At 46.5% G+C, this 24978-nt stretch overlaps 2 protein-coding genes across 3 annotated transcripts in view; one reads left to right on the forward strand and one right to left on the reverse strand.

Moving 5' to 3' along the window:
• Nucleotides 1-2753: 2753 nt before the first annotated feature.
• On the reverse strand, nucleotides 2754-5498 carry RXFP3 (relaxin family peptide receptor 3). The gene has a single exon (XM_082724466.1). It carries the CDS (start codon nucleotides 4622-4624, stop codon nucleotides 3245-3247), a length of 1380 nt encoding a protein of 459 aa, XP_082580592.1. The 5' UTR covers nucleotides 4625-5498; the 3' UTR covers nucleotides 2754-3244.
• Nucleotides 5499-17192: 11694 nt separating this feature from the next.
• ADAMTS12 (ADAM metallopeptidase with thrombospondin type 1 motif 12) overlaps nucleotides 17193-24978 on the forward strand; it is a 292155-nt gene continuing 284369 nt past the window's right edge. The window contains exon 1 of one of the 2 annotated variants that reach the window (XM_082724445.1): nucleotides 17193-17824. In XM_082724445.1, coding sequence (XP_082580571.1) covers nucleotides 17698-17824 — 127 coding nt within the window. In that variant the 5' untranslated portion in view covers nucleotides 17193-17697. The remainder of the gene's footprint in view (nucleotides 17825-24978) is intronic. The other variant, XM_082724446.1, reaches the window with a different exon arrangement.

A 24978-nucleotide genomic window follows, 5' to 3' on the forward strand; every position in this document is an offset into this window, starting at 1 on the left:
TTCGGCTCTGGTCATGATCCCAGGGTTCTGGGATCGAGCCCCACATCGGGCTCTCTGCTCAGCGGGGAGCCTGCTTCCTCCTGCCTCTCTGTCTGCCTCTCTGCCTACTTGTAATCTCTGTGTGTCAAATAGATAAAAAAAAAAAAAGAAAAAGAAAAAAAAAGAAAAGACTGGGATCGGCCTCCATTCACTGGGGCAAAAGCTGAGTGTGGGAGAGAGCGCCTCCATCTCAGGGTATTTCTGGCCTTGACCAAACTTGAGAAGCAGACTAGTTCTACACACGACAATTGGCTTTATTCTATCATGTGTTGTGTTTTTTCTAATTAGAGGTCCATATTTTGTCAGAGGGTCGTATTTTTCATTAATTCACCAATACTCAAAATATTGCTGACGATTTATTTTATGATATTAATTTATTCATATTTAATTCGCTCATACAGACAGATAGTCCCTGACTTAACAATAGCTGGACTTAACAAAAAAAAAATTTTTTTTTTTTTTTTACTTTATGATAGTTGGACAGCAATGCGCATTCAGTAGAAACCCATACTTCGAATTTTGGAATTTTGATCTTTCCCAGGTGATAATGCCATATGACCCTCTCTCTCTTGATGCCAGGCAGTGGCAGCCATAGCTCCCCATCAGCCTCACGATCACAAAGGTGAACATCTGGTACATTGACAACTATTCTGTCCCCATAGAGCTATGTTGTTTTTTTTCACTTTCAATACAGTATTCAATAAATTACATGAGATAATCAACTCTCAAAACCAGTCTGTCTTCCAGTCTTCCCTCCTCCGTCTCCTTCACATTAACTATCCTAGAGCTGCAAGGTCATGACTGAGTTAGAGGAATGATCAGGGACAATCAATCCTTGCTCCCTTCCCCGTAAATGTGGGATGATGATGAGCAAATGCCCAGAGGACCCCACGTGACTTGGTACCCTACATTTATTAAAAGAGACAGCACCAAGCTACCCCTCTTGCTTTACCCAGCTGTCTTTGACCTCTGTAAGGTTTCAAAATGGAATTATTTGCAGACTTCAATGTTTATTTCCTGATCATTTCTCCAAAGACTGTTCTGGTGATTGAATATTTTGAAATCAATGAATGGGTGAGCTAGGAGGGTGACCTGCAGCAGAGGACCCTCTTACCTGGACCCTAAGAAGTTAAGAGTTGTTATCTCTGGCCTACCACAGGGTATGATCTTTATTATGACTGAAGCTCTTTTCAGCTAGAGCACTGGATGGGCTGCTGGCATGAAGAAAGGAGCCAGAGTACCCACCCTGGGGCATCTACCCACCCCATCCCCCTTTTACACATGCATGCACACTCATTCAAATATTCAAATAAACACTCTGCTCTTTTAACTCAACTCCAAGGAGGTTTGAATGAGAGGATAGAAGTAAATTTTAAAAGTCTTTAACCACCTTTGGGAACTCAAGTATTTGTTCTGAGAATACCAACGACATGTTCTGTCTGGAACAAAAAATGTTCCATTCTCAGACAAACAAAACAAATACAGGGACATTTAATTCTGAACAGAAATCCCAGGAAATTCTGTAGAAGAAAAGGAAGCCAAACTGCTTTATTTCCTGCTCCCTCCCCCCCATGCAGCCGACAGGCCAATCTCCAACCTTTAATCATTGCTTTTCTTCAGCTTCAAATGTCCTCTCTATGTCCCTGCTGCCCATCTAAATCGCCATTCCTGCCCGTCTAAATTGTACCCATATTTCTAGGTCCATCTCAAGTACTGTTTTGGTGAGGAAGTCTCTGAACCCCCAGCAGAGCTAAGCTTTCCATCCCCATGGACGCACTTTCTTGTAGCCATTAGGACATTCAGCTCTTCTTTCAGTGACTTAGTTGCCTTGTGGACATGACTTGTGTCTCCTTTTAGATGTCAAAATCATTAATGTTTCTAGCTTGTATATGTCATCTCAGCAGCCAGTACAGGGCTTGGCACACACTGGCACTCAAAAACATAAAATAAATGTGGCCATTTCCTAGTTTATTTATTTATTTATTTTTGTCTTTGTGGTAGATGGAAGTCATAATCTTAGTTTTCTGTCTAAGCCTTCAAAAACCTTGTCGGAGCCATCCCTCCACTGGTTGGTCCCGAGCCTCTATCAAATGGGCGTCCGGATTTGCGAAGAGTGGGGGCGGGGAGGGGAGTGCTGCAGAAAAGTCCCCACCGCAGGCCTGTCTACTCGGAACTTGTCAAGTTGTTCCAGGGCACAGCTCGCCTGCACCGCGCAAACTGGAGCACACAGTGTTTCCAGGGGACCCGCTCCGTCCTCCGGGAACCGGGACCTCCCCGCTGCCAGCGCCTGGCGCACTCACTTTCTCCTCGTTCACCAAGTGAGTACGTCAGCTCCCCTTTTCCTATTGAGGCCTTGACCGGCCCCGTGATTCAGCCCCTCTCACCTCTCCGCACCGGCTTCCTCCCGCAGGGCCGCCACTCCCCAGCGAATCTCTAGCGCTTGTTGGAGACAAGTATATTGCCTCGGTGACACCTAAGCACAGAGTCTCTGTCCGGTTCCCGCGCACCCGCCGGCTCTGTCCGGGATGATGAACGATACGATGGCTCCATGGGAGGTACCCCTCCCGCGGTGCCTTTCTCTGGAGGGCGGATCGGGGTTGTCAGTACTTTCTGGCGACTCCGAAAAAGTTTCTTATTCCCAAACTAGGTCCCCTGCGCAACCACGCTGCGAGTCAGATGGCGCGCTGTGGCGGTCTCGCGCTCGAGGCGCAAAGGAAAGGTTTTGCGGGCGGCTCGCCGGGTTGGATGCACTTTGAAGACCCCGTCAAGAGCTCCATGAAAGTCGCTGGAGTAAATGCGCTCAGTTGTCAGCGCATCTCTGGCTGAGCTCCACTTCCTTGTGCCCCAATTTCTCTACATTCCTGATTCCTTTCTCCGCTTCTGGGCGTTCTCACCCTGCCCAGTGTTGAGAGCTTAAGGAGAGGAAGAAGTCTATGTGGGGAGAAGGAGACGCAGGCTGGCGGCGTGTTCCTGTGAGTCTGACCTCGGCCCCTTTGCCAGCGTCCTCTCTCCACCTGGTTTGAAGCCTTCCCTCACCGCAGACGGCCTCCCCTGCCCCGCCATTTCACAGGCTGTTCCTTTAGGCTTCTCCCATCCTGGTCCCCCCTACCTCTCATCCGATGGGCCCCCAGCATCGCCTAATCCGCTTTCCTCTTTCCCCATCCGGGGAAGGCCAGTTGGCAGTGACTGCGTCCCCTGCCCCCAGTCAGTAGGCGGAGCTGCTGGGCAGCGGGTCGTAGCGCCCCCCGCTGTAGACCACCACGCCAGGCGGGTAGTAGACCAGGTCAGGCTCCGCGGTCCGGTGGAGAGGTGCCAGGGCCTGCAGCCCCTGCTCCTCGGGCTCTGGCTTCGTAGTGGCCGTGAAAGGGCGCATGCTGGTCAGAGAGGGGGACGCGATGCGCCACAATAGACTCTTGAGCGCTTTGCGGAACTCGCGGCGCACCAGGCAGTAGAGGATGGGGTTGAGACAGCTGTTAGAGTGAGCCAGGCATACGCTCACTGGGAACACATATACCTGGCACAGGAAATACTCTTGGCTGAAGGGCACGGCGTTGAACTTGATGAGGATACTCCAGGTGGTGAGAGCTTGGTTGGGCAACCAACACAGGAAGAAGGAAAGGACCACGATGGTCACAGATTTGGTGACCTTCGACCGTCTCCGGGCGCTGGCTGCGGCCAGGCCGCCCTCGGCCGCTGAGGCTCCTCCTTCGGTCCCAGCCACACGGCGGTAGGAGATGAAACGCACCAGCAGAAGATAGCACAGGCTGGTGATGCACAACGGAAGCACGAAACCTAGCAGCACCTTCTGCAAGTGGTAGAGGCCCAGCCAGAACTGTCTGTCTCCTCCCAGCAACTTGTCTGGGAAGCGCACCAGGCACAGCTCCTCGCCCATCACCTTGATGGTGGTGGAGAAGATCGCGTTGGGCATGGAGGCCAGCGCGGCGGAGGCCCAGATCAATACACACAGTGCTTTGACTGAGAAGCAGCAGCTGTCCCCCAGGCTTTGGCCGCAGCATTCGCCCTGGCCATGCCCTCGGGTCCGGTGGCTCTTAAGAGCGGACGCCACCGAGTGGTAGCGCGCCACGCTCATGGAGGTGAGGAAGAAGACGCTGGCGTACATGTTCATGGACGTCACTATGGATACGATCTTACACATGGCCTTGCCGAAGGGCCATTTAAAGTCGAGAGCATTTTCCACCGCCCAGAAGGGCAGGGTGAGTACGAACTGAAAGTCTGTCAGCGCCAGGTTGGTGACAAAGAGGTTGATGGAGGACTTGCGCCATCCCTGCTTACTCTTCATCAGGTAGAGCACCAGCAGGTTGCCAGTCAGCCCCAACGCGCAAACCACCCAGTACACCGCGCTGATGAGGATCCGCACCCGGGACTCGGTGTCCGCACTTTCTGCCCCGCCGGTGCCCGGGGGATGCCCCGGCGCCGCGCCGTCAGGCAACTCCAGCCCCAGCTCCCACCACAAGTCCTGGAGCTGCAGCGACGACGCGTTGCCGCTGGTGTTGGCCGCCTGCAGAAGGTACGGGATCAGACCAAAGAGTTCTGCGAGCTCGTCTCCGCCAGCCTCCTTATTCATGGTGACTGTCCTGGCTGCGGCGACTGCCTCCAAGCGCAGGTGCCTCTAGGTCATGTTCGGGGAGGGCGGAGGGCAGAAGTGAAGACCAAAGCGAGTCGAACTGTGGGGGTTCTGTCCCGGCGAGGGCGCAGGGCGTGCGTGGGCCCTTTCAAAGCCGCATCTGTAGATAGCCCCCGGGAACTGGGTGCCAAAGGCTCTCCCCGCGCGGGGTACACAGCCTTGGGGGCCGGAGTTGTGCTCGGCGTTTGTTCTGGAGGGGAGATCTAGAACTGAGCAGCGCAGCTCCTGAGGCGAGCGGTGGACATCCAAGGATTCTCTGGCCAAGGTGGGAGTCTCTGGTCCTTGCTGTACGATCCAGACGTTCCCCCCACTGCCTTTTTGGGCACTAGCTTATACCCATACCCACCCTGCCGCTCAGGACCGCTACAGGGGGCTCCCTCCTTCTCTTTCAAACCTTTGTCGGTTTCTCTGCAGCTTGGACGAGGTTTCTGTCCCTTGAAAGGAAAGAGAGAGATAGGAGAGTTCCGACTACCTTGCTCTGACCCCCTGGAGGTCTTTCGATGTCGACCTCGCTGCCTCGCGCATTCATCTCTCCACTGTTGTCAGCTCCCAGTGAGTTGTCAGCGGCGGCCACCCGAGTTCTATTCGCACCCGCAAAGCCCGGGCTGCGGGCTCCCATGGAGCATGCGTAACCCGCGCGCGGACAAGAGGGGGGCGCTTTCCGAGGTGCTGAACTTCGCCACGCCCTCCGCGGGGAGGGGGAAGTGGTGGGGAGCTGGCAGAGCCCACCAGCTGATTCCCCCTTTCCACTTCAAAGTTTCAGGAGATGTTGTAACCCTTTATTTTCCCATGTTGCTGGAGAAAGTCGGCTTTGATTTGCGATCCCTTTTTCTTTTTTATTCCAAACGTAAACAGGTATTAGATTTTTTTTTTCTTTCTTCGTTACTCCCACTTTATCTTTGAAATGATCCCATTCGATGAAAGGCGTTTCTAAAACTTCACGCTGTTGCCCATTTCTATTTTTGAAAGCAATGAGTAACCTCTTTTCAAGCCCAAACCTTAAGTCCGATCGATGATGGGCTTTAACCGGATACACAAAAACACAAGCTCCACTTCTCCTTCTACTTGGTGCCTGTGGCTGTCAGGATTTTCAAAGCATCCTCCTATTAGCAAAACTCTGGGTTCAAGGGTTGCCCTCTGCCTTTGGTACATTCTTAGAACTGAGGCTCAGCAGAGACTGTATCATTGGTGAGCTGACTTCATAGACACTAGGTACCACCGGTCCAGCTCTCAGCCCAAAGCTCTTCCACAAATTGTTTATCCACATGACTCTCTTTACCTTGATAGATTGGAATAGAGGATTCCATAAGGCTATTTTTGGACTACCAGCCCCTTACTCTGACAACTGTTATGATCAGAACTCTTTAGCAGGTGTTTTTCAGACCAATGGGAGTAAATGCTAAGGAATCTTCTAAGTTACTTTGGACAAGGGGAACAGGTGTAAGCCATTTGAATTACTTCTCAGATTGCAATTTGTTTAAATGCCAGTTCAACTGCTCTAGTGTAAATCGCACTTTTTAAGGGTGCATTTAAGAAATTTGAAATGTTTTCCTCACTGTCCCCCATAAAACTGAGATTTAAAAAAAAAATCTTAAGCGTGGCTCTCCTCTCTCCCGCAGAATCCACAACTTCACTTACAGTTCTCGAGAGGATGTGACTTTAAAGCAGAGGAGAAATTAAGCTACTAGTTTAAAAAGAAATGTGATACCCAAAACATATGAGGGGAAACCGAAACAGTCTGGCTGGATTCCAAAGCGAGAACCTAGTTCGAAGCCCAGAACACGCTTCACTACAGACTCTGGACTTCTCCACTTGTCCGCTAGAGGGCGTCAGGACTTTAGTGAAGGAATGAACTAAAACCAAACCCCCTTTCAAACAGTTCTAATCTAGAGAAGCTCAGCGATGTTGGGACTATTGCTCCCAATCCACAGGGTTCCTTTGGGGACACCTCTTATCTCTGTATTTTTTACTAGTCTAACCTTCGAGCTCACTTTTGACTTCATGTTTTACCAGTTCTTTCTCCATCAAATTTTTATCTCTCCTTTCTTTAAAAAAAAGTAAAAAAAGAAAAAAAAATTCAAGGTGCTGTTGAAAAGGAAGACTAGGGCATACCCTGACAGCCCTTTGCCTTGGTTTTTACATCTGTTAATGGAAGGAATTATAGTTGCAAATATTTTGAGGCTTGGTACTAAGCAGGTGACTTCAGAGTCAGGTAGACAACTTGCTTAAAAATATAAATTACAACTCTCCCCCCAGCCCCATGCTGACCCAGAGACTCTGATTTTCAGTGGATTTGAAAAGGGCCCAAGACTCCACATTTTAAAAGCCTTCATCCAGATGATACTAATTTTTTCCTAAGTTTGAGAACATCTGGACTTTTTTTTTTTTTTCTGATTTTCCATGTAAAAAAAAAATTAAGCTCCCCAAAGTTTATCACACACTAGGACTGGAAGTAAAGGAAGAGAAGGTGGTCTTGACAAGTTTTCCTAAAATCACATTTTAGGGTCCAACCATGACATTTTCTTCACTGTGGGACTTGAGAGGGCAGGTGCTCTTGAGGTACACCAGGCCTTGGCTGGTCCCAAGTGCTACTCTCCAAGAATGTTGTCAGATGCTTCTGAGTCTAGAATGTTCTTCATTTTCAAATCGGCTCTCTGAAAATGAACCAGAGATCATGTTCAGGAATTTGTAGTATCACTTAACTAAGCCTTTGTTATGGAAGCAAAAATCCACTTTCAAATATGAAATGCAATTTTCCAATATGAACTAAAGATATTTTAGACCATTTACTTAAAAGCATGAGCCATGCTTTTCTCAAACATCATCTAAAAAATTGAAGGAGAGAAACATTAGTTGTGGTCAAATATCATTTAGGTATACAAGATCATAATCCAAATAATGGAAAATATAACAAACAGGTAAGTAAAAGTAGGGTGTGAGTTTGGGGGAACCTGTTATCACCTGGATTGTTTGTTCTGGGTAGACTGTAGCAAAATGGAAGAACTTAAGCTCCACCTAAATGAGGAGACAGGAAATTACAGGAGTCAGGTTAGAGAGGAGATACAGAATCGTAATTCTGGGATTCTATAAAGCAAAGAGGATTTTCAGATAAAAACTATGATTTCAACATTCTTTTGGAATATGTGTAGTTACCCCTCACTGTGCATTACTTCTTTTCAGTCTGCAGATATCACAGATTTTTATTTTACCATAACTATGAATTGAGTTCCTAATATGCAAAGCAATGTGTTAGGTGTTTGGATAGACAACGAAAACAACAATAGCACAACATGAATGATAATAATAGAAACCATGACTAACTAACTACTCATACTCCACATTTATTTGGGCACTGTATTATTTTTCTAGGGTTGTTGTAACAAATAACAGCAAAACAGGTGATTTAAAATGACAGAAATATAGTATCTCAAAATCCTCAAGATTAGAAGTCAGAAATCAAGATGTTGGCAGAGTGGGTTCCTTGGAGACTCTGAGAGAGAAAAATTCCACGCCTCTCTCCTAACTTCTGGTGGGTCTATGTTGATTCCTTGGTTTGAAACTACATCACTGTCATCTCTTTGTCTTTATTTTTTTTTTAAGATTTTATTTATTTATTTGACAGAGAGAGAGATCGCAAGTAGGCAGAGAGGCAGTCAGAGAGAGAGGGGGGTGCAGGCTCCCTGCCGAGCAGAGAGCCCTATCCCGGGGCTCCATCCCAGGACCCTGAGATCCTGACCTGAGCTGAACGCAGAAAGGCTTAATCCACTGAGCCACCCAGGCGCCCCTCTGTCTTTGTCTTTACATGGGATTCTCCTTTTGGTGTATATATTTGTGTCTCTGTTTTCTCTCTATAAGGATACTAGTCATTGAATTAGGGTCTACTCTAATCCATGTGACCTCATCCTAACGAATTATATCTGCAAAGAATGTACATTTACATTTCCAAACAAGGTCATATCCACAGGTACCAGGGACTAGGACTTGAGCACATCCTTTTAGGAGAAGCAATTGTACCCACTGCAGGTAACAATTGTGTGCACTATGCAAAGGGCTTTACCAGCATTTTCTCACCTAGTACTGAAAACCAGTGAGGCTGGTACGACTATCATCCCAGATCTGATTTCTAGCCTTTAATTCCCAGAGCTGCATATCCAACTGTTACTTGCTACTTCTACATGGTTGCTGATTTCCTTCAGATTTCTCAGTCTTCGTCAAAGGCATGACTATTCATCTAACTGTTTGAACCAAAAGCCCAAGAGTCATTCTTTTTCTCTCATCTCCCACAACGTCGTCCCTATTCTGTTGTTCAGAGGCCTGTCAATAAGTCTAGGGGCACCTGGGTGGCTCAATCAGTTAAGCATCTTCCTGAGGATCAGGTCATAATCCCTGGGTTCTGGAAGCATTGGGCTCCCTGCTCAGTGGGGAGCCTGCTTCTCCCTCTCCCACTCACTCCCCTTGTGCTCCTTCTCCCATCAAATAAATAAATAAAATCTTGAAAAAAAAAAAAAAAAGTCCAGCCCGTACTCATGGAGAGGGGGATTATACAGGAATATAATTACTAGGAGGCAGACATCACTGGGATCATCTTGAAAGCTGACTACCACCGTAGGACAGTTATCACAACACCCAGCAGGAAACAGGAGTTGAAGCCCCACTTACCTGAGTAGTTATCTCCAGAGCTATGCAGTACTGGGACAATAAAGACTGATGTTCAAGTCTAGTAAAGTGGAGGGGACTGCATAAACAGTCTAGGCTTTCAGTTCAGACCCCCAAAGAGGCACATCCTAAGGGTAAGTTCTACACTCTATTCTCAACATCCAGAAAATACCCAGTTTCTTCAAATACACAAAAAACATTCACCAAGATAGGCTATTTCATGGGACTAAATCAAGTTTCAACAAATTTCGAAGGACTAAAATCATACAGAACATGTGTATTTTGAGCACAGTGGACTTAAACTAGATTCAACAAAAGGATGATTACTGCAAGTCCTCAAATGTTTCAAATGAAGCCACACATTTTAAATAATCCTGATTAAGGAACTAAAATGTAAAATGTTATATAATATAGACTATTTTGAGGTAAATCATATTAAAACATGGCATCAAATTTTGATATGCAATCAAAACAATGCTTAGAGGGAAATTTATAGCTACAAGTGTATCTTTTTAAAAAGAAAAGAGGTTACACGTCAATGATCTAAGCTTCCAACTCAAAATCCTAGAGGAAGACAAGACACTTGAATTCCAAAGAAGCAACATGGGAAGATGGAAGATAAGAGCAGAGTATGCGGACAGCCCCTGCTACACCAGGGATCAACCCTCTAGCTGCTGATTCAGAGAGAGCGGGTAGAGGAGGTCTCAAGAGAAGACCAGAGCAGCCCTAGGTGTGGTTACTCAGGGGGCTTTCAGCATAAACACAAAGGACAATATTTATTTCTGGGGAAAAAGAGAGAAATGAATAGTCTAAATACTAAAACCAGAATCTGCTTCCTGACTCCAGGATGGTAGTTAGAAGGGGAAACCAACTCTTTAATGGAGAGGCGTGACCATGGGTCTCAAAGCACGTCCTTTCCAGAACATTCCCCACTCGGTCTTCCAGCCACCCACCCTTGGATCGAATATTTGTTTATCATTTTTATCTTTGAGGGAAATGTAGTAATAAATAAATATAGTCCTTGTATCTATAGTTTATAATCAAGGGGGAAAATCAATAGTAAGGAGTCGTGAGATTCATAAACTCGAGTTTCCCTGTGTGAAATTCTGCCTGCTCTCTAATTCATCTGTTCTATGAGTCTTTCACAGACTTCTCTCTGCCTTACTTACTAGCCCCTGTATTCAATAAACATATCCTGTGTACCCCATCTTCTCACACTGGGTTTCAAGGACTCCAGCAGGGATAGCCACACACACATCGGTCCTCTCACCTTCGGAAGAGGAATCAGGACATGTTCATCGGATCGCAGCCACTGCTTTACTGCTGGGAACGGTGGCTGGATGGATAGAGCCCTTTGCTCCTGGAGGCTGCTCAGGAGCCGGCGGTGGGGGTGGAGGGGGTAGATTTCCCAGGACAGCAAACACACTAACAGTGCGAGCCAGTGCTATCTGCCACACTCAGACGGACTGTGAAGCAACAGAACAGGCCTTCTTGTTGCCAAGGAGGCGATCCTGGGGGACGCCATGTGGAGAGTGTGGCCGCAGTAGAGAAAGGTGTTCGCAGAGGCATCTAGGTCTCGGCCAGCTGTCCCCTGGGCCCCAGGAAAGGGTATCCGAGAGCAAAGAGCCGGGCTTTCTGTGCTCTGAAGATCAAAGGGCTGCAGATACCCATCTCGTGGCAGTAGAGAGAAGCCACACCTCTGTCTGGCAGAGAGGACCGTCTATGCTGAAACTCTACCAAACCGCCCAGAGAAGCTTTATCTTAATCCAGGGTTAACTTCAAAGCCTGTTTGTCATGGTTTTCATCTGCATCTTTTCAAGTCACTTTATCCTGAGGAGAAACATATACTGTCCATTGAAATGAGATTGTTGGAGGACTTAGGGGCCTTGGTTTCGTTAAGTTTCAAGGAAATATCTTTTTTGTTTTGTTTTAGATTTCATTTGTTTATTTGACAGGGAGAGACACAGCGAGAGAGGGAACAAAGCAGGGGGAGTGGAAGAGGGAGAAGCAGGCTTCCCGCTGAGCAGGGAGCCCAATGCGGCTCGATCCTAGGACCCTGGGATCATGACCTGAGCCAAAGGTAGATGCTTAACAACTGAGCCACCCAGGTGCCCTCAAGGCAATATCTTTAACAGGGATTAGTAGAAGGCATGCGTCTGCCTGATTAGGCTAGGTGCAGCTGACCAAGTTTTCGCTCCGTCAGTGTTCCATGGCCAGCAGATAAATCAGTGACAAGACAAATGAACAGGCCCACAGCAGTAGATCCCTACAGTGGAAAACTGTGCAGAAATAAAAAGAAGCAGAAGATTGGGACACAAAATGCCCAAATAAGGATACTGAGTGAAAGAAGGTAGAAAAAAGTCCGTTTATACCATGAGTCCCTTTACGTGAAATTCAAGAAATGGCTAATGAATGTCCATGCTGGCAGGGGAGTGGCTACCTGTGGTTGTGGGGTCATTCAAGGAGGGGCAGGAGGCGGGGACTTCCAAGGAGCAGGAGGAAGTTTCTGGTTTGACTCATGCACACTAGCACACACACACGTGCACATACACATATATATGTCGAAGCTTACTGTGTCCATAATTTCACAGGTGTGTCTGCGTATATGTGCAAACACAGAAAATTGTATACTTGAAACATATGCAGTTCACTGCATGTCAATTGTACTTCAGTAAGGCAAACAAGTGGGGGTACTATTGTGGTCTATCTTTATTGCCACCTGAACTAATCTCATTGACTTGTTTCCAAGTTTCTTGGGAGCAGAGCTGATCTGCTCTCAATGACCCCAGGAGGCTCACAGAAAGCAGCAATGAGTAGCAGGGGAGTCCCTCTGGGGCCAGGGCAGGAGCTCTCCTCTGAGGAGAAGAATGCCAGCCCAGGCTACTCATAGGCTCTTTTTGAGCTCAGTAGGTTAAAAGAACATTAGAAGTGGGGTAAACTAGGATTGTGCACCTTTCTTAGTACTTTCATACCTTCCTGACGCTGCTTTCTATGAGAGAATTTCTGATTGGTCAGATTCCAAGGACGTTGATGAGCTGTATGTACTAGTGGGTAGAGTTATTGTTTCTTAACCAATCAAACTCAACCTTTCTTCTCCATTTTTTTTCTTCTTCTGGGCAACAGAGGCGGTAAAGCCTGGACTTACCCCCTGTCCTTATTCTAGTCTGAGCTAGTGAATCAATCCTCCTTGAAACACTTTCCACTTGGTGTTCCCTTATTTCCTGTGATGATTTCTCTTTATTTCCCGGAACTCTAAATAGTGGAGCACTCCCAGTGTCTTAGCCTGTTTGGGCTGATATAAGAAAGATGTCAAAGACTGGGAGGCTTATAAACTGCAGAAATTCATTCCTCATGATTGTGGGGGCTGAGAAGTCCCAGATCAAGGCACTAGCAGAGTCAGTGCCTGGTGAGAGCCTGCTTCCTGGGTCACAGACGGCCGTCTGCTTGCGTATCCTCACACGGTAGAAAGAGCGAGGGAGCTCTCTGGGCTGTCTTTTATAAGGGCACGAACCCCATTCATGAGGCTTCCACTCCCATGACCTAATCACCTCTCAAAGATCCCGCCTTCCCATGCCATCACACTGGGGTTTAGGATTTCAACGTAGCAGTTTTGTGTGTGTGTAGGGGTAGGAGCAAGGGCAGACACAGCTATTTAGTCCATAGCACCCAGAGTACAAGCCTCGTGTCTTTTTTCTTCCCCGCTACGTTCACACAGTAGGTGTTTTCCTTCCATTTCAAGGCTGTTAATATCACCCAAATACCCACGCTGACCCCAATCCGAACCTCTTCTGAACTCGTCTTATACATACAACGGCCTATTGACATTTCCTTTCAGATCTCTAAGAGACATCTCAACATGTCTCCAAGTGAACTTTTTATTTTCCCCACCCCCACCATTTCTAGTCCACCTTCCATGTTCCCCATCTCAATTATGGGCAACTCAAAACCTTGAAATCCATCTAGAGTTCTTTTTTCTCACACATCCAGTTAATTAGAAAGTCTTGTTGTTTTGCCTTCAAAACATGCCCAGAGTCTGCCCAACTTCCTCCATGTCTTTTGCTACCACCTGATGTTATCCATCATTGTCTCGTCCCTGAGTCAGTCCCGTGGCCTCTTAACCGCTCTTTGTGCTCCTCCTTTTCCCTCTACAGCAGCCCAAGGCATCTTGTCAATCCTAACTCAATTCTTGGCGCTCCTGTACTCAAAATCCCCACCCCCACCCTCACCCACCCGATGGTTTCTTAATGTGCTCAAGGTAAAATTCCAAAGTCTTTCTTGTGGTCTCTAAGGGCCTTCATGACCTTCCCTTTCCCTGTCCGTCACCACTCTGTTCACACACTACAGTCCCAACAAACACTTGGCTTCCCCTTGAGCTCTCTGAGCATACTCCTACTTATTCCCAATTGACGGTCTTTCCTATTACTATCTCCTTGGCCTGGAATGTTCTTCTTCCGGATACCTATTTCATTCAGATTCTTAGTGCCTTCCTTAAAATCTTTTTGGTGGAGGCCTTTCTTGACCCTCTTATATAAAACAGGAACCCTCCCCTGTTGATCACTTCCAGTCCTTAGCCTGTTTATTGTCTCCACTGCTCTTACCACTGTCTTACATATTATACATTTACTTGTTTATTCTCTTTCCCTCTGGCTCAAGCCATGGCATATGCAAACACAGGAAAGAGTCTCTGATTATTTTATTTGTTGCTATATCCCCGATGCCTGGACACAGAAGGCAGTCAATAAATACTTGCTGAAGGATTACATGAAGTATTCTCTTTTTGCTAGGGCAGTAGCGCTCAAGGTTTCCCTAATCTATTCCATCCCTGATTTCCTCCTCTCCTTGGGAACAACGGGCACACGATTCTTTAACAGAGACTTAATGTTTAAGGCACAACGACAGAGGGGGACTGGTGCCCACATGGTTCAGGAATAACCCAGGACCAATGTGACAATGACAGTATCTGCAGCTGCTGGCATGACTGCTCAGAGACTGCCATGCCCGGGCACTCAGTGGGCTACTAACTTCTCGTTATTAGGCATCTCCAATTTCCAATTCCATAGGATCTCCACCAAGTGTTAAATTATGCCTTAAGTAAGGCATATGTGTGTTTGATTCTGCTTAGTGGCTTGGCTAATGCTTTTCCTTCTTCTGAACCTCATTACTTCATCCCAGGTTCCCATTTCAGAGTAGACTCTTTCAGTGTTTCCCCATCTATCAACCCAGGATAATAATAATACCTACCTAATAGGTTTTTGTGAAGATTAAATGAAGTAATGCTGATACAGTGTTCAGCACAGTGCTCTGTCCATAATTAGAGTGAAATACTTTTTTTCTGTTCTTAGCTATTACTCAATACCTGTATTCTACATATTTTTATAGTCTTCCTTCAGTGGTAGTATATTTGCTTCTGCTATTTCAGAGGTATTTTGGAGTCTCTGCAGTGATTCACAGCTCTGCTCTCTGTAGTGGGTATATCAGGAAATTTGGCATTTTTTTTTTTTTTTTAAATCACTACCAACAATTGTCACCATGAACATTTGTTACTTTTTCCCAGTGATCAGAGGAAAGTTGAGTAAGATGAACTCTTCCCTCTACTCTAAGGAAATACCAGGCTTTGGAGGGATTTTGTAAATTCTGGGAAAAGTAGGAAGAACTTGGTGTTGGATTAGTAGCAGGATGTGTGTTTGCACTGAGTCATGTTGAAAACTTACTGAACTTGAAGACATGAATTGATCGTCGCACCAGTAGGTACAGTTAGGTGACTCTTTTCAACAGCACTTGGAGACAAAAAGCAGAGAAAATCAGCAGTTAGGGTAAAACAAGGTTAGAGCTTGATGAGGAAGCCTTGTTGAAGGCACTGGTGAGAGATTATTTAAGAAGAGGAATCATAGCATATGGCTGGGCAGAAAAGGAGGTAAAGTCAGAGAGATGCTTATAGATTATGAGACAACCAACAATGGAGAGATCAGAAGATAGGCAGTTCTTACTAGGCTGAGGACCCAAGGTATTGGGTACAAAGGGTTGAAAGGGCTGGGATTTGGGTGCAATTTTAGAGTTTTAATATTTTAGGTTGGATGACTCTGGATGACATATTTCTAGTCATGGTCTTGAAGAGTAGGAAGGAAGAGAAAGTAACGGGAAAGCCATCAGAGTTGAAGAGGTTAAGAAACTTTGAGTCTAGAATGTTCCATGGGTCCTCACTGACATTATTGGGACTCAGAAGTTCCCAGAGTTTTTGGGCTGAGAGACAGAGCTCTTCTCCAGGACATGGAAGCCAGGAGTGATCCAGCCCTTCAGATGAGCCCCTGCTTGCTACTAAAAGGATAAAATGAAGAGGAAGAAGAGTAGGAAGTGGAGGAGGGAGACTGAGGGAAGGAGAAGAGAAAGAAAGGAAAAGAAACCAAAGGAGTCTGGTTCAAAGTGGTTCTTCAGTGCCCTTGCAATTACATTTCTGCTAGATAATCATGCCATTTCACCAGACATGCCTGTCTTATCTGAGTTTCTTTTGTACTTAAATTATGCTCTTCCTACTTGATATTTATGTCACAGGAGAAGAGGCTCAGAGCACTTTTATGACTGGCCCATGATGACATAACATGTTATGTTACAGGACAGGGGGGTTGAAGGTTGCAGATGGAGTTAAGGTTGCTAATGGGCTAATGGGATAATCGTAAGATCAAGAGATTATTCTGGATGATCTGAGTGGGCCCAATGTCATCATAAGAGTCCTTATAAACGGAAAAGGGGGGAAAAGAGATAGTGTCATGATGATGCCATACAGGAGACTCACTGGCCATTGCGGACTTTGAAACCAGGGGCCGAGGGCAAGGAACTGAGGAGTGTGGGTAGCCCCTTAGAAGATGAAAAAAGCAGGAAAACAATGCTTCCCTATAGCCTCCAGAAAGGAATGCGGCTTTGTTCACACCTGAGTTTTAGTCCAGGTGGACCCATCTCAGACTTGTGACCTCCAGAGCTGTATGATACTAAATCTATGCTGTTTTAAGTCACCAACTGTATGGGAATGTCTAATGCTGGTAATAGGAAACTAATTCATACCCCTGGAAATACAGTGGCGTGTAAGTATCCAGTCTGAAGGATTCCTACCCACCCCAAGCCTGCGAGGACCACCTTGCCCTTGGATCACTGCTTTACTGGGGCTGCCCAGGCCTGCCCAGGGTTGAACGAGTGGCCTTCCTGCATGTCTCATTGGCTAGAAGGCCTGGAGGACCAGTATGGGGCCAAATTCTTCCTGAATGGAGTAAGGAAGCCTGTTTGAGCCCAGGGATGTGAAATCTTGGCTGGATTATCCAGTCGATTCTCAGGATGCTTGGCAAAGCTCCCTGGTTTGCAGCGTAATCTCAGTAATGGAAAGCTCCAGCCCCGTGGTTGCCCCCTCCGCGAGCAGCCTGGGCAGGCGAGTTGGAGAAATACCTTCGCATGTTCTTGGGCTTACTTCCTCCACTGTCTTGGTTTGCTTGTGGGCGAGTGGGGTGGGCTAGGAAAGGTGGGGTAATAGAAGTAGAAAGGCACCAGGGGGACCTGCAGACCCACAGTGGCTCATAATCATCTGGTCTCAGCACCTCTTGGTGGCCACTAAGAAACTTGTTCAGGGTTGAACCAGAAGACTAGCTCAGGCCTTTTCCCTCTGCAGAACTTGGCCGAGAGAAACTGCCCATTTCTTTTTAAAATGCAAAAATCCTATCTCGCCTTGGAAAAGAGTCCCGGAGAAGACGGAGGGGTCTCCATAGAGAGGTGTTAGGAAAAGTTCGGAACTGGGTGGAGAAAGGCAGCCAAGGGGGCAGCACTGAGCCGGGGCGTGGAGGAGTGGGGTTCCCCCGTGCCCCACCTCTGCGCTCAGCACTTTCGGCCTGTATTTTGGCCAGGGAGGGCTGGCCTGGGGGCCTCTCTTTCCGCAGTCCCGCCCAGGGTGGCTCTCCCGGGTCTCCCCTATTTGGCCGGCTCGGCAGGGCTCTGGGCGGGGCTGGAGGAGCGTGGGGGTGGGAGGCCGGAGGAAGATGAGCGGAGCTGGCTGCGAGGCCGAGGCCGGGCGGCGCGGAAGGCAGAGGGGTGGGGATCTTGGGTGGGCTGCCCCCTCCCGCTCTGACCCATTCCACACCCCGCGGAAAGCAGGCGCTGCCAGTTGAATCATTCCCCTTTCAGGAGGGAAGGGGGATAAAGGTAACTAACCCCTTTCTGCGTAAGAAAGCAAAGGGAGATCCCGGGCAGCTTTGCAGCCGCTCTGTCCCACTCCTGGACCATGCACCTCTGCAGCGTTCTGCTCGGCCACAGGCGAGGACTTGATTTCTTGAGCTGAGAGCTAAACTTTGTTGACTTTTCTTCTCCCCAACAACTGAATCATGCCATGTGCCCAGAGGAGCTGGCTTGCAAACCTCTCCGTTGTAGCCTACCTCCTTAACTTTGGGGTCCTTTGCTATGGGAGCCAAGCTCAGCCAGGCCCAGTGCAGTTCCCGGACAGAAGGCAAGGTTAGTGGCTTTTCTTTATTTCCTTTAAAAACCGTGGTGGGGAGACGCGTGGAAAGTTGGTTGCTCCCCCTCCCCCACTGGCTGAACTCTGCAAAACCGTTTGGCTGAGTCGTAAGAAAATCTGGGCTGGGAGCTCAGTACCATAGGTTGTCTCAGAATTCAGTGTTGAAAGTGATGATTCCTTAATTCTTACCGAAAGGCTGCGAATCCCGTCTCTTACACACTAATGCTGAGGCAGAAAAGACCCAAGTGGTAACTGGTAACGCCCCCCCTCCCCTTTTGTCTCCTCTTTGAATGCTGCACTGTTTCAATCTCTATTTTTCAAGTTCTGAACACAGAAAATGATTTTTTTTTTTTTTTTTTTTAGTTCCAACTGGCCACTGGGGGTGTTTCTAGTTAGTTTCAGCTCTGGACAGGGGAGGGGAAATGTGATTCCGGCCTCCTGCTGAGTGAGTTTGGCTGTCTTTTGGTTTCCTGGAAAGATTTAGGGCTGTGTTTTAAAAATAACAGTTCTTTTGGGGGGAAATTGACCACTGTAGGGGCTCACCTTTCCCTGCTGGGCCTTCTGATGGCAGCTGGCTGCATCTCCTTGTGAATGTCCTGAAGCATAGGGTGCCATTGGAAACCCTGGAAGTGGTGTGAGGACAACTTGCCCTTTAAACCTAACACCTGGAGCAGAGGGTACTGCTGCCTCTGCTTTTTTATTGGACTTGGGAGTGTCAGAGACACTCCGGTGTTTTGTGGGGAGTTCCATGTGCTTCTGGGAGAAGACAGAGCTGCAGCAATGGCCCACGTGGCTGGAGAAAGTTGCATGCGCCAAGACTGCTGTGGCACTCTGCCTGTATCAGCTCAGCAACCACTGCCCACAGCTTTCTGGGGTGCAGGGACCATTGTTACTGTTTTAAAGCTGGGGAAGCATGATGAGTTCATGGGCCCAGTTCATGGCAGAGTGAGGTTTTGAACCCAGGTAGCCTGGCTCCGGAGGCTGGCCTCTTAGCAATAATAAGGTAGGGACAACACACACACACACACACACACACACACACACAGACATACAGACACACAAATGCACAGACACACCCACACACCCACAGCACTGCTTTAGCAGACATGGAGTCCAGTGTTTTGCTGACTGTGCTCAAGCCTTGAGAAGCTTGCCTAGCATTCTGACCCTCTTAATCCTCAAGACCACTTGGGTGGCAGAGATCACGAGCCTGTCTTTGTTGAGGCTTTCTACACAGGGTTCTGCCTACGTTGCAAAGTTCCAACACAGCTGAGAGCTCATCTACTGTGACTTCAAGAGCCATCAGGAGCAAGTCCCTTTTGCTTTCCTTGGAAGCTGGAGCCGAGCACTGGGGTTAGATGTCAGCCAGCCAGCACTTGCTTGTGTAAACGTTCCAGATACCATCTCCCACCCCCAAGTTTAAAATAGCAGTGTTTGTTTTTCTTTGAAAAACAGCCCCTTTGTGAAAAATCTCTCTTCTGGCAGCACAGACAGAGCCTGTGAGCACTTCCCAGGGCATTTAGAGATGACCTGGTTCAAAGACACACATTCTCGTGGATTGGTTGCTTTTCAGGTCTCCTTGCTCTACATCTTTGTAAGTGAATTCAGCTTAGTGTGGAGCAGATGCCCCTGGGCCTTGCTCTCTCCTTTCTGGAAGGTGAGAGATGGTTCTTTTGCTTGGTCACCGCTGGGGTTACGTGCTGAAATTATTTGATATTGACAAAGAGCTGTAGAGTGCTCCGAGTTTATCAGCGATGCCCAGCTATTTAGGTTTTAAAAAGAATTTTCATTCCTAAAAGTCTTTTCCCCACAATATTTGTTCTTAATAAACTTACCAATGGACTTACAAGTAATCCATCTTTGGTCCAACAGAGAAATTTCTGAGCAGGCTTCATTTAGAACCGAGTAGAGAGAGAGAACAACTGAGAGAGAGACAGAGAGATGGAGAGAAGGGACGAGAAAATTCTAGGGCTTCTTGGGACTAAGATGACCTGAATTTTGCCCCAAATGGCCAACCCCTCATTTCACAAAGAACCAATGTCCCTAGATTTCCATTTCTACTCTGACATTTTTGAATTGCGCCCAAATGCTGCATGTTTAAACTCGCCAAAGACTTCAGATATCATCTCTGCCAGCCTTATTTTTCCGGAGGTGGAGTGAGGGGCCTGGGAGGTGAGTCTTTTAGTCAGCGTGAATTCGCGGACACCTAGGAAGTGTTACTTCAGCCCAGGGGTGGAGGGGAGTGCACAGGGTCCCATGGTTGGAAACATTCTGATCCTACATAATCCTTAACATTCTTTCTAGTTCTATGGGGCAGAGGGCAGAGGCAGGCTTTTAGCCCTGGGAAGAACACAGAGGTACATTCAATCTTTTCTTGGACCAGGAAAGGCAGATTTGACACCCTGGCCAGTATTCTTGCTACAGCGCTTGCCTGTGATACCAAAACATGCAGGGACTTCCCCAAGCTTTCCTGGTTCCCAATCAAGTATCAGAACAGTGGGAAGCTTCAGTCTTGTGCACAACATACTGCCTTTCTGCGACAGCCATCATAGCCCCTTGGGTTCCTTATTCCTTCTACTGCCTGCAAGTCGCTGGCTGTTTCTATGATCTCGGTGCTCCCAGCAACTCGGGAATCAACAGTGCCGGCATTTCGTCCCAGGGTAGAGATGTGCTTTCGGCTGCTCAGGTTTCTGCAAGAACAGAAGGAGTGTTTCCAGACAGAAGTTTCGAGTGTGTTTCAAGACAAATGGTCTAATCATGTATTTCTGCTACTGGGGGGAAAAAAAAAAGGATGGAAATGATCTCATTTATTTTCTTTATGTAAGGAGACACTTCACAGTTTTGGTATTTTATTTGCGTCTGTTATCCTAAGCAATGATGGTCTGGAGGTTAGTGGTCGTAGGGTTGGTGAGCCAATCCGAAATCCTGGGGCCTGTGGTACAACGTGGGGGACCAATACGATCCTCCACATCCCGACATTTGTAGTTTTCTACCATAAAAATGTATTTGAAAAGTTGCAACATCCCACTTGGAGGAGAATTCTGAAAATGAACTTCTGACTCTTAGAGAATTTCATTGCCCTTTTTAGTGAAGAGTCTTAGAAATTTACTGCTCTCTAAGAGAGAAATACACCATATCAAGAGTTAAATATAGATTTAACCTAAACTATAAAATCTGGCAGGTAAAATATTCTCTCAGCACTCTTCCTTTCTTCCTAAGCAGAGGGTAAAAGATCACCTGGTGTTGTGAATTTTCAAAAGCACTTGTGCTGGGGCGCCTGGGTTGCTCAGTGGTTTAGAGCCTCTGCCTTCGGCTCGGGTCATGGTCTCAGGGTCCTGGGATCGAGCCCCGCATCGGGTTCTCTGCTCAGCTGGGAGCCTGTTTCCCCCTACTCTCTCTCTCTCTGCCTGCCTCTCTGCCTGCTTGTGATCTCTGTCAAATAAATAAATAAAATCTTAAAAAAAAAAAAAGCACTTGTGCCAACAGGCTTCACTCAAAGTTTCCCATGAGGTATCATCAATGTTTATGACTGAGGGTTTGGAGGCTAATTTTAAAGAAGGCAAATCAAGGTATTCAGGGCTGATAATGTATTTCTATAAAGGGGCAGACTGTGATGGGATTACAGTGTGCCTCAGTTCCCCCCACCCACAGCCTTGCTGACGTGCCATCTTGATGTCTGGTTCTCAGCAGTAGACCCTTGAGAAGCCGCAAGGGCAGCCATTAGAAGGGTCGGCTCTGGGGTCAGATCACCCCAGAATGAATCCTCACCCCTCTTTTTATCAGGGTGGGAATGAAGGCTAAGCTGAGGGACACAGTTAATAATATCTGTCCCAGAGAACAGTACGGATTAGACAAGACCGGGTTAGTATACCGGTATAAATGGTTAGTATAAATGGTAGTATAATGGATAAATCGTATAGTATAAATGGTTAGTATAAATGGTAACGATTATTTCCTGATTTGTGCTTTCTCCATTCCTGTCATATCCCTTCTGAGCTGAGCTTTCTGTTGGCCAAGGTTGTAGTTACCTCATCTTCCAAACTCAATATGCACTGAGAGGAAGCCAAGGTGAGCGTGGGCTTCTCCCCTGCCTCTGCTCGGAGGTTGTATCTTTATGGTGCAGTGATCCCTGATGGCCAAGTTTCTGTCATAGCCACCGAGTGCTCTTGGTCAAGCACTGTTCAACCTCTATTACATTTATAAATACACGGGATTCTCACAGTGACGCCTTTGTATAGATAAGGCAACAGCAGGTGGGCTACCAACATAAATCAGACTCCTGTGGCCTCCTATTTCTGTCCACACCTATAGGCTGACATGGCTTGCTGCTTCGTTTGCAATCAAATTAAGAGGCAATACTAGTCTTAACCTCTTACTACTCTACCTGCTAAACAGGCCATTATTATCTCTCTTTATTGCCAAGCAAAAGCCTCTTAAAGAAGTTAAGCCACCCTCTTCTTGTCAGATTATCTCCCTAAGGCAGTGATGTAGCTTCTGATCTGTTACACTCTGCCAAGTGCAGCTGCTTCTGTACGTGAAGGGCAGTGGCTAGGAAGATCATTTTGAAATAGAAAGCATGAGATTTCAGTATAAGGGATGCTGCCTATTGGCTCTGGGGCCTTTCTTAGGCTCAGTGTCTTTATCTATGAAATGGGAATTCCCTGATCTGTGGCACAGGTTGCGATGACCGAGTGAGAAGGGACTGATGGTCCCTGGCTCCTCGCAAGTGCTCGGTAAATGGTGACAGTGGTTGTTATCGTCGTGTTATTGCAGAGCCAACTTACGCTGGTTCTCTTCCAAACCCATTAGATGAAAAGCAACTGGGTCAAGAGGTCTAAATTTGTTTGCTTTTTTGTTCTTTGAGGAGTAGGTGCTGGGGCTTAGGCAAGCTTTAGCTTTCATTTTATACTTTCAAAAATCGTGTTTAATTCTTTGAGATACAACTACAGAGACAGGCCCTGTAAGGCACAGACGAGCGTTCCCTGAGAGCATCTGGGCAGGGACCACGCACAGCTGGGCCCACTGCAAGGTGATGGCTGTCCACTTGAATAAGGCTTTTCTGCCCGTAACTTCCCATCCACTGCTCACCCTGAAGAAGCCAGAGACATCACTGTGAGTAGTAGAATAAAAGAGTAACCTGAGAAGAATACCAGGGAAGCCAGTTGTATCCACCCTGTTCTGACCCATCCTCTCCTTTTTTCTCCTGAGCTCGGAACTTGGCAGGATACTAAATATACTAAAGATACTAAATACACTAATATAATATACTGAATATACTATATATAAATATAGTATATTATACTAATATAATATACTAAATATATCAGATACTAAATATATACAGATACTAAATATATGTAGTATATTTAGTCAGATACTAAATATATACAGTCAGATACTAAATTTTAGTCAGATACTAAATATCTGACATATATAGTCAGATACTATAGTATATATATGTGTATATGCATATATATGTGTATATGCATATATATACACATATACATATATGCATATACACATATATGTGCATATATATGCATATACACATATACATATATATGTATATATATGTATCTATACATACATATGTATCTATGTACGTATTTATATTATATATACGTACATAGATACATATATAGTCAGATACAGTAGGCAGTATGGAGACCGAGGCCATTTGACTCCGAGTTCATGGCAAGTTAGTGTCACTGATTCAGGCAAAACCCTTTTCTTTTATTTTTTTCTCTGCACTTTTGTCTCTACACCCATTCCTCCTCATGGAAAATCATTTTAATGGGTTCCATATGTATTTTTCATTTACATATGTTCTGGCTGACTTTGTATTATTGTTTTGGTGTGCTTGTATTTTCCATTGATGTCAGTGGCTCTGTATTAACTTGTTTTGTTTCTTCTTTTACACTCAACATTGTTTTTAAAGATATATCCATGTTGCTGTGTGATCTCTTGCTCTGAACAGCTGCGATCAGAAGCAATAGTTCTGGATTTTTTTTTTTTTTTTATGTTTAAAAAACGGAGACTGTTCATTAGTACCTAAGAGTGAAAACTCTGTGCTCGGCCCCAAATTTCATCCAAGGCAGAAACGAACGATTTCACGAAGTGTGTTAGAAGGCAGTTATCTGGGAAAAGAGGCTGTTTTATAAATGTACCCCCATTAAGTCCGGTTCTTTTAATTAACCAGCTACAAATGTGCTCACATTACGCGCCAGGCACCTGTGACGTGCAAGATTCTGGCCCCCAGAGGCTTCGGGAATAAAGTCTCATTAACAAAAAGCACGGTAAAATGAGGTATTCTGGGAGGTATGGAAAGTAAGGACCTGAGAGAACTTCAGCCAGGAACATTAGGGGAAGGAAGGGGGATTGGAGTTGGGACTTCCAAACCTAAATGAGAACAGAAGGGCTGTCAGTGCAACAGACAGGGTAGCGGGAAGTAACAGCCGAAACTGCATAGGCTGGGAGGCGGAATGTCGCTGGGAGACGGCAGGTGGCACTTGTTTTCTCCCCTCTCTCTCTTGCTTCCACCCTGGCTCCTTTTCTTTTCTTTTTTTTTCCCCTTTAATGCAAAAGTTGGTTATTTTACTAAGTGGCTCATGGTTTGCCTTAAATAGTCTGTAATCCCGAGTGATGATTTGCTCCTGTTAGATTCCTTGTTCTTCTCAAAAACATCGGGCTGAGGAGGAAGGGGTGGGAATTTAAGCGTGAGCAAGCCAAAAGGTGCGTGTATGTTCTCGCGTGTGGAAGGGACAAGCGTTCCTGTCTTGCGTTTTTAAAGTGGTCGTTTTCATCTTACCATTTTATTTTGTATACTTCGTTAACACAGAAAGAAAATGCGAGTTTGTTTTTTTAAGGACCCGTTTCGCGGCACGGAACGCGAACGCCGTGACTGGTGTGAAGTTTGTCGGCGTGTATACGACCGACCGACCGGTTAGCTGTTTTTATTTTTCCTCGGACCCAAGTTAATGAGAAGTTCCTGAGGCGTTTAAGCTCCTTCAAATAAACAGTGGAGCTCTGTGATTTGTATTCAAGAACTCGAGGCTTGAAACATTCCTTTCGCTGACCTTGCCCCTTTGCTAACAGGACGCCTCATGAATGAATTCATCTTAATTTGACTCTGGGAAAACATCTGCCCTCC

This window comes from Mustela nivalis (genome assembly GCF_964662115.1).
Source record: "Mustela nivalis genome assembly, chromosome: 3".
NCBI lineage: Eukaryota > Metazoa > Chordata > Mammalia > Carnivora > Mustelidae > Mustela > Mustela nivalis.

Coding starts and splice junctions, on each gene's coding strand:
- RXFP3 (XM_082724466.1), bottom strand. CDS start 4,624: ATGAATAAGGAGGCTGGCGGAGACGAGCTCGCAGAACTCTTTGGTCTG.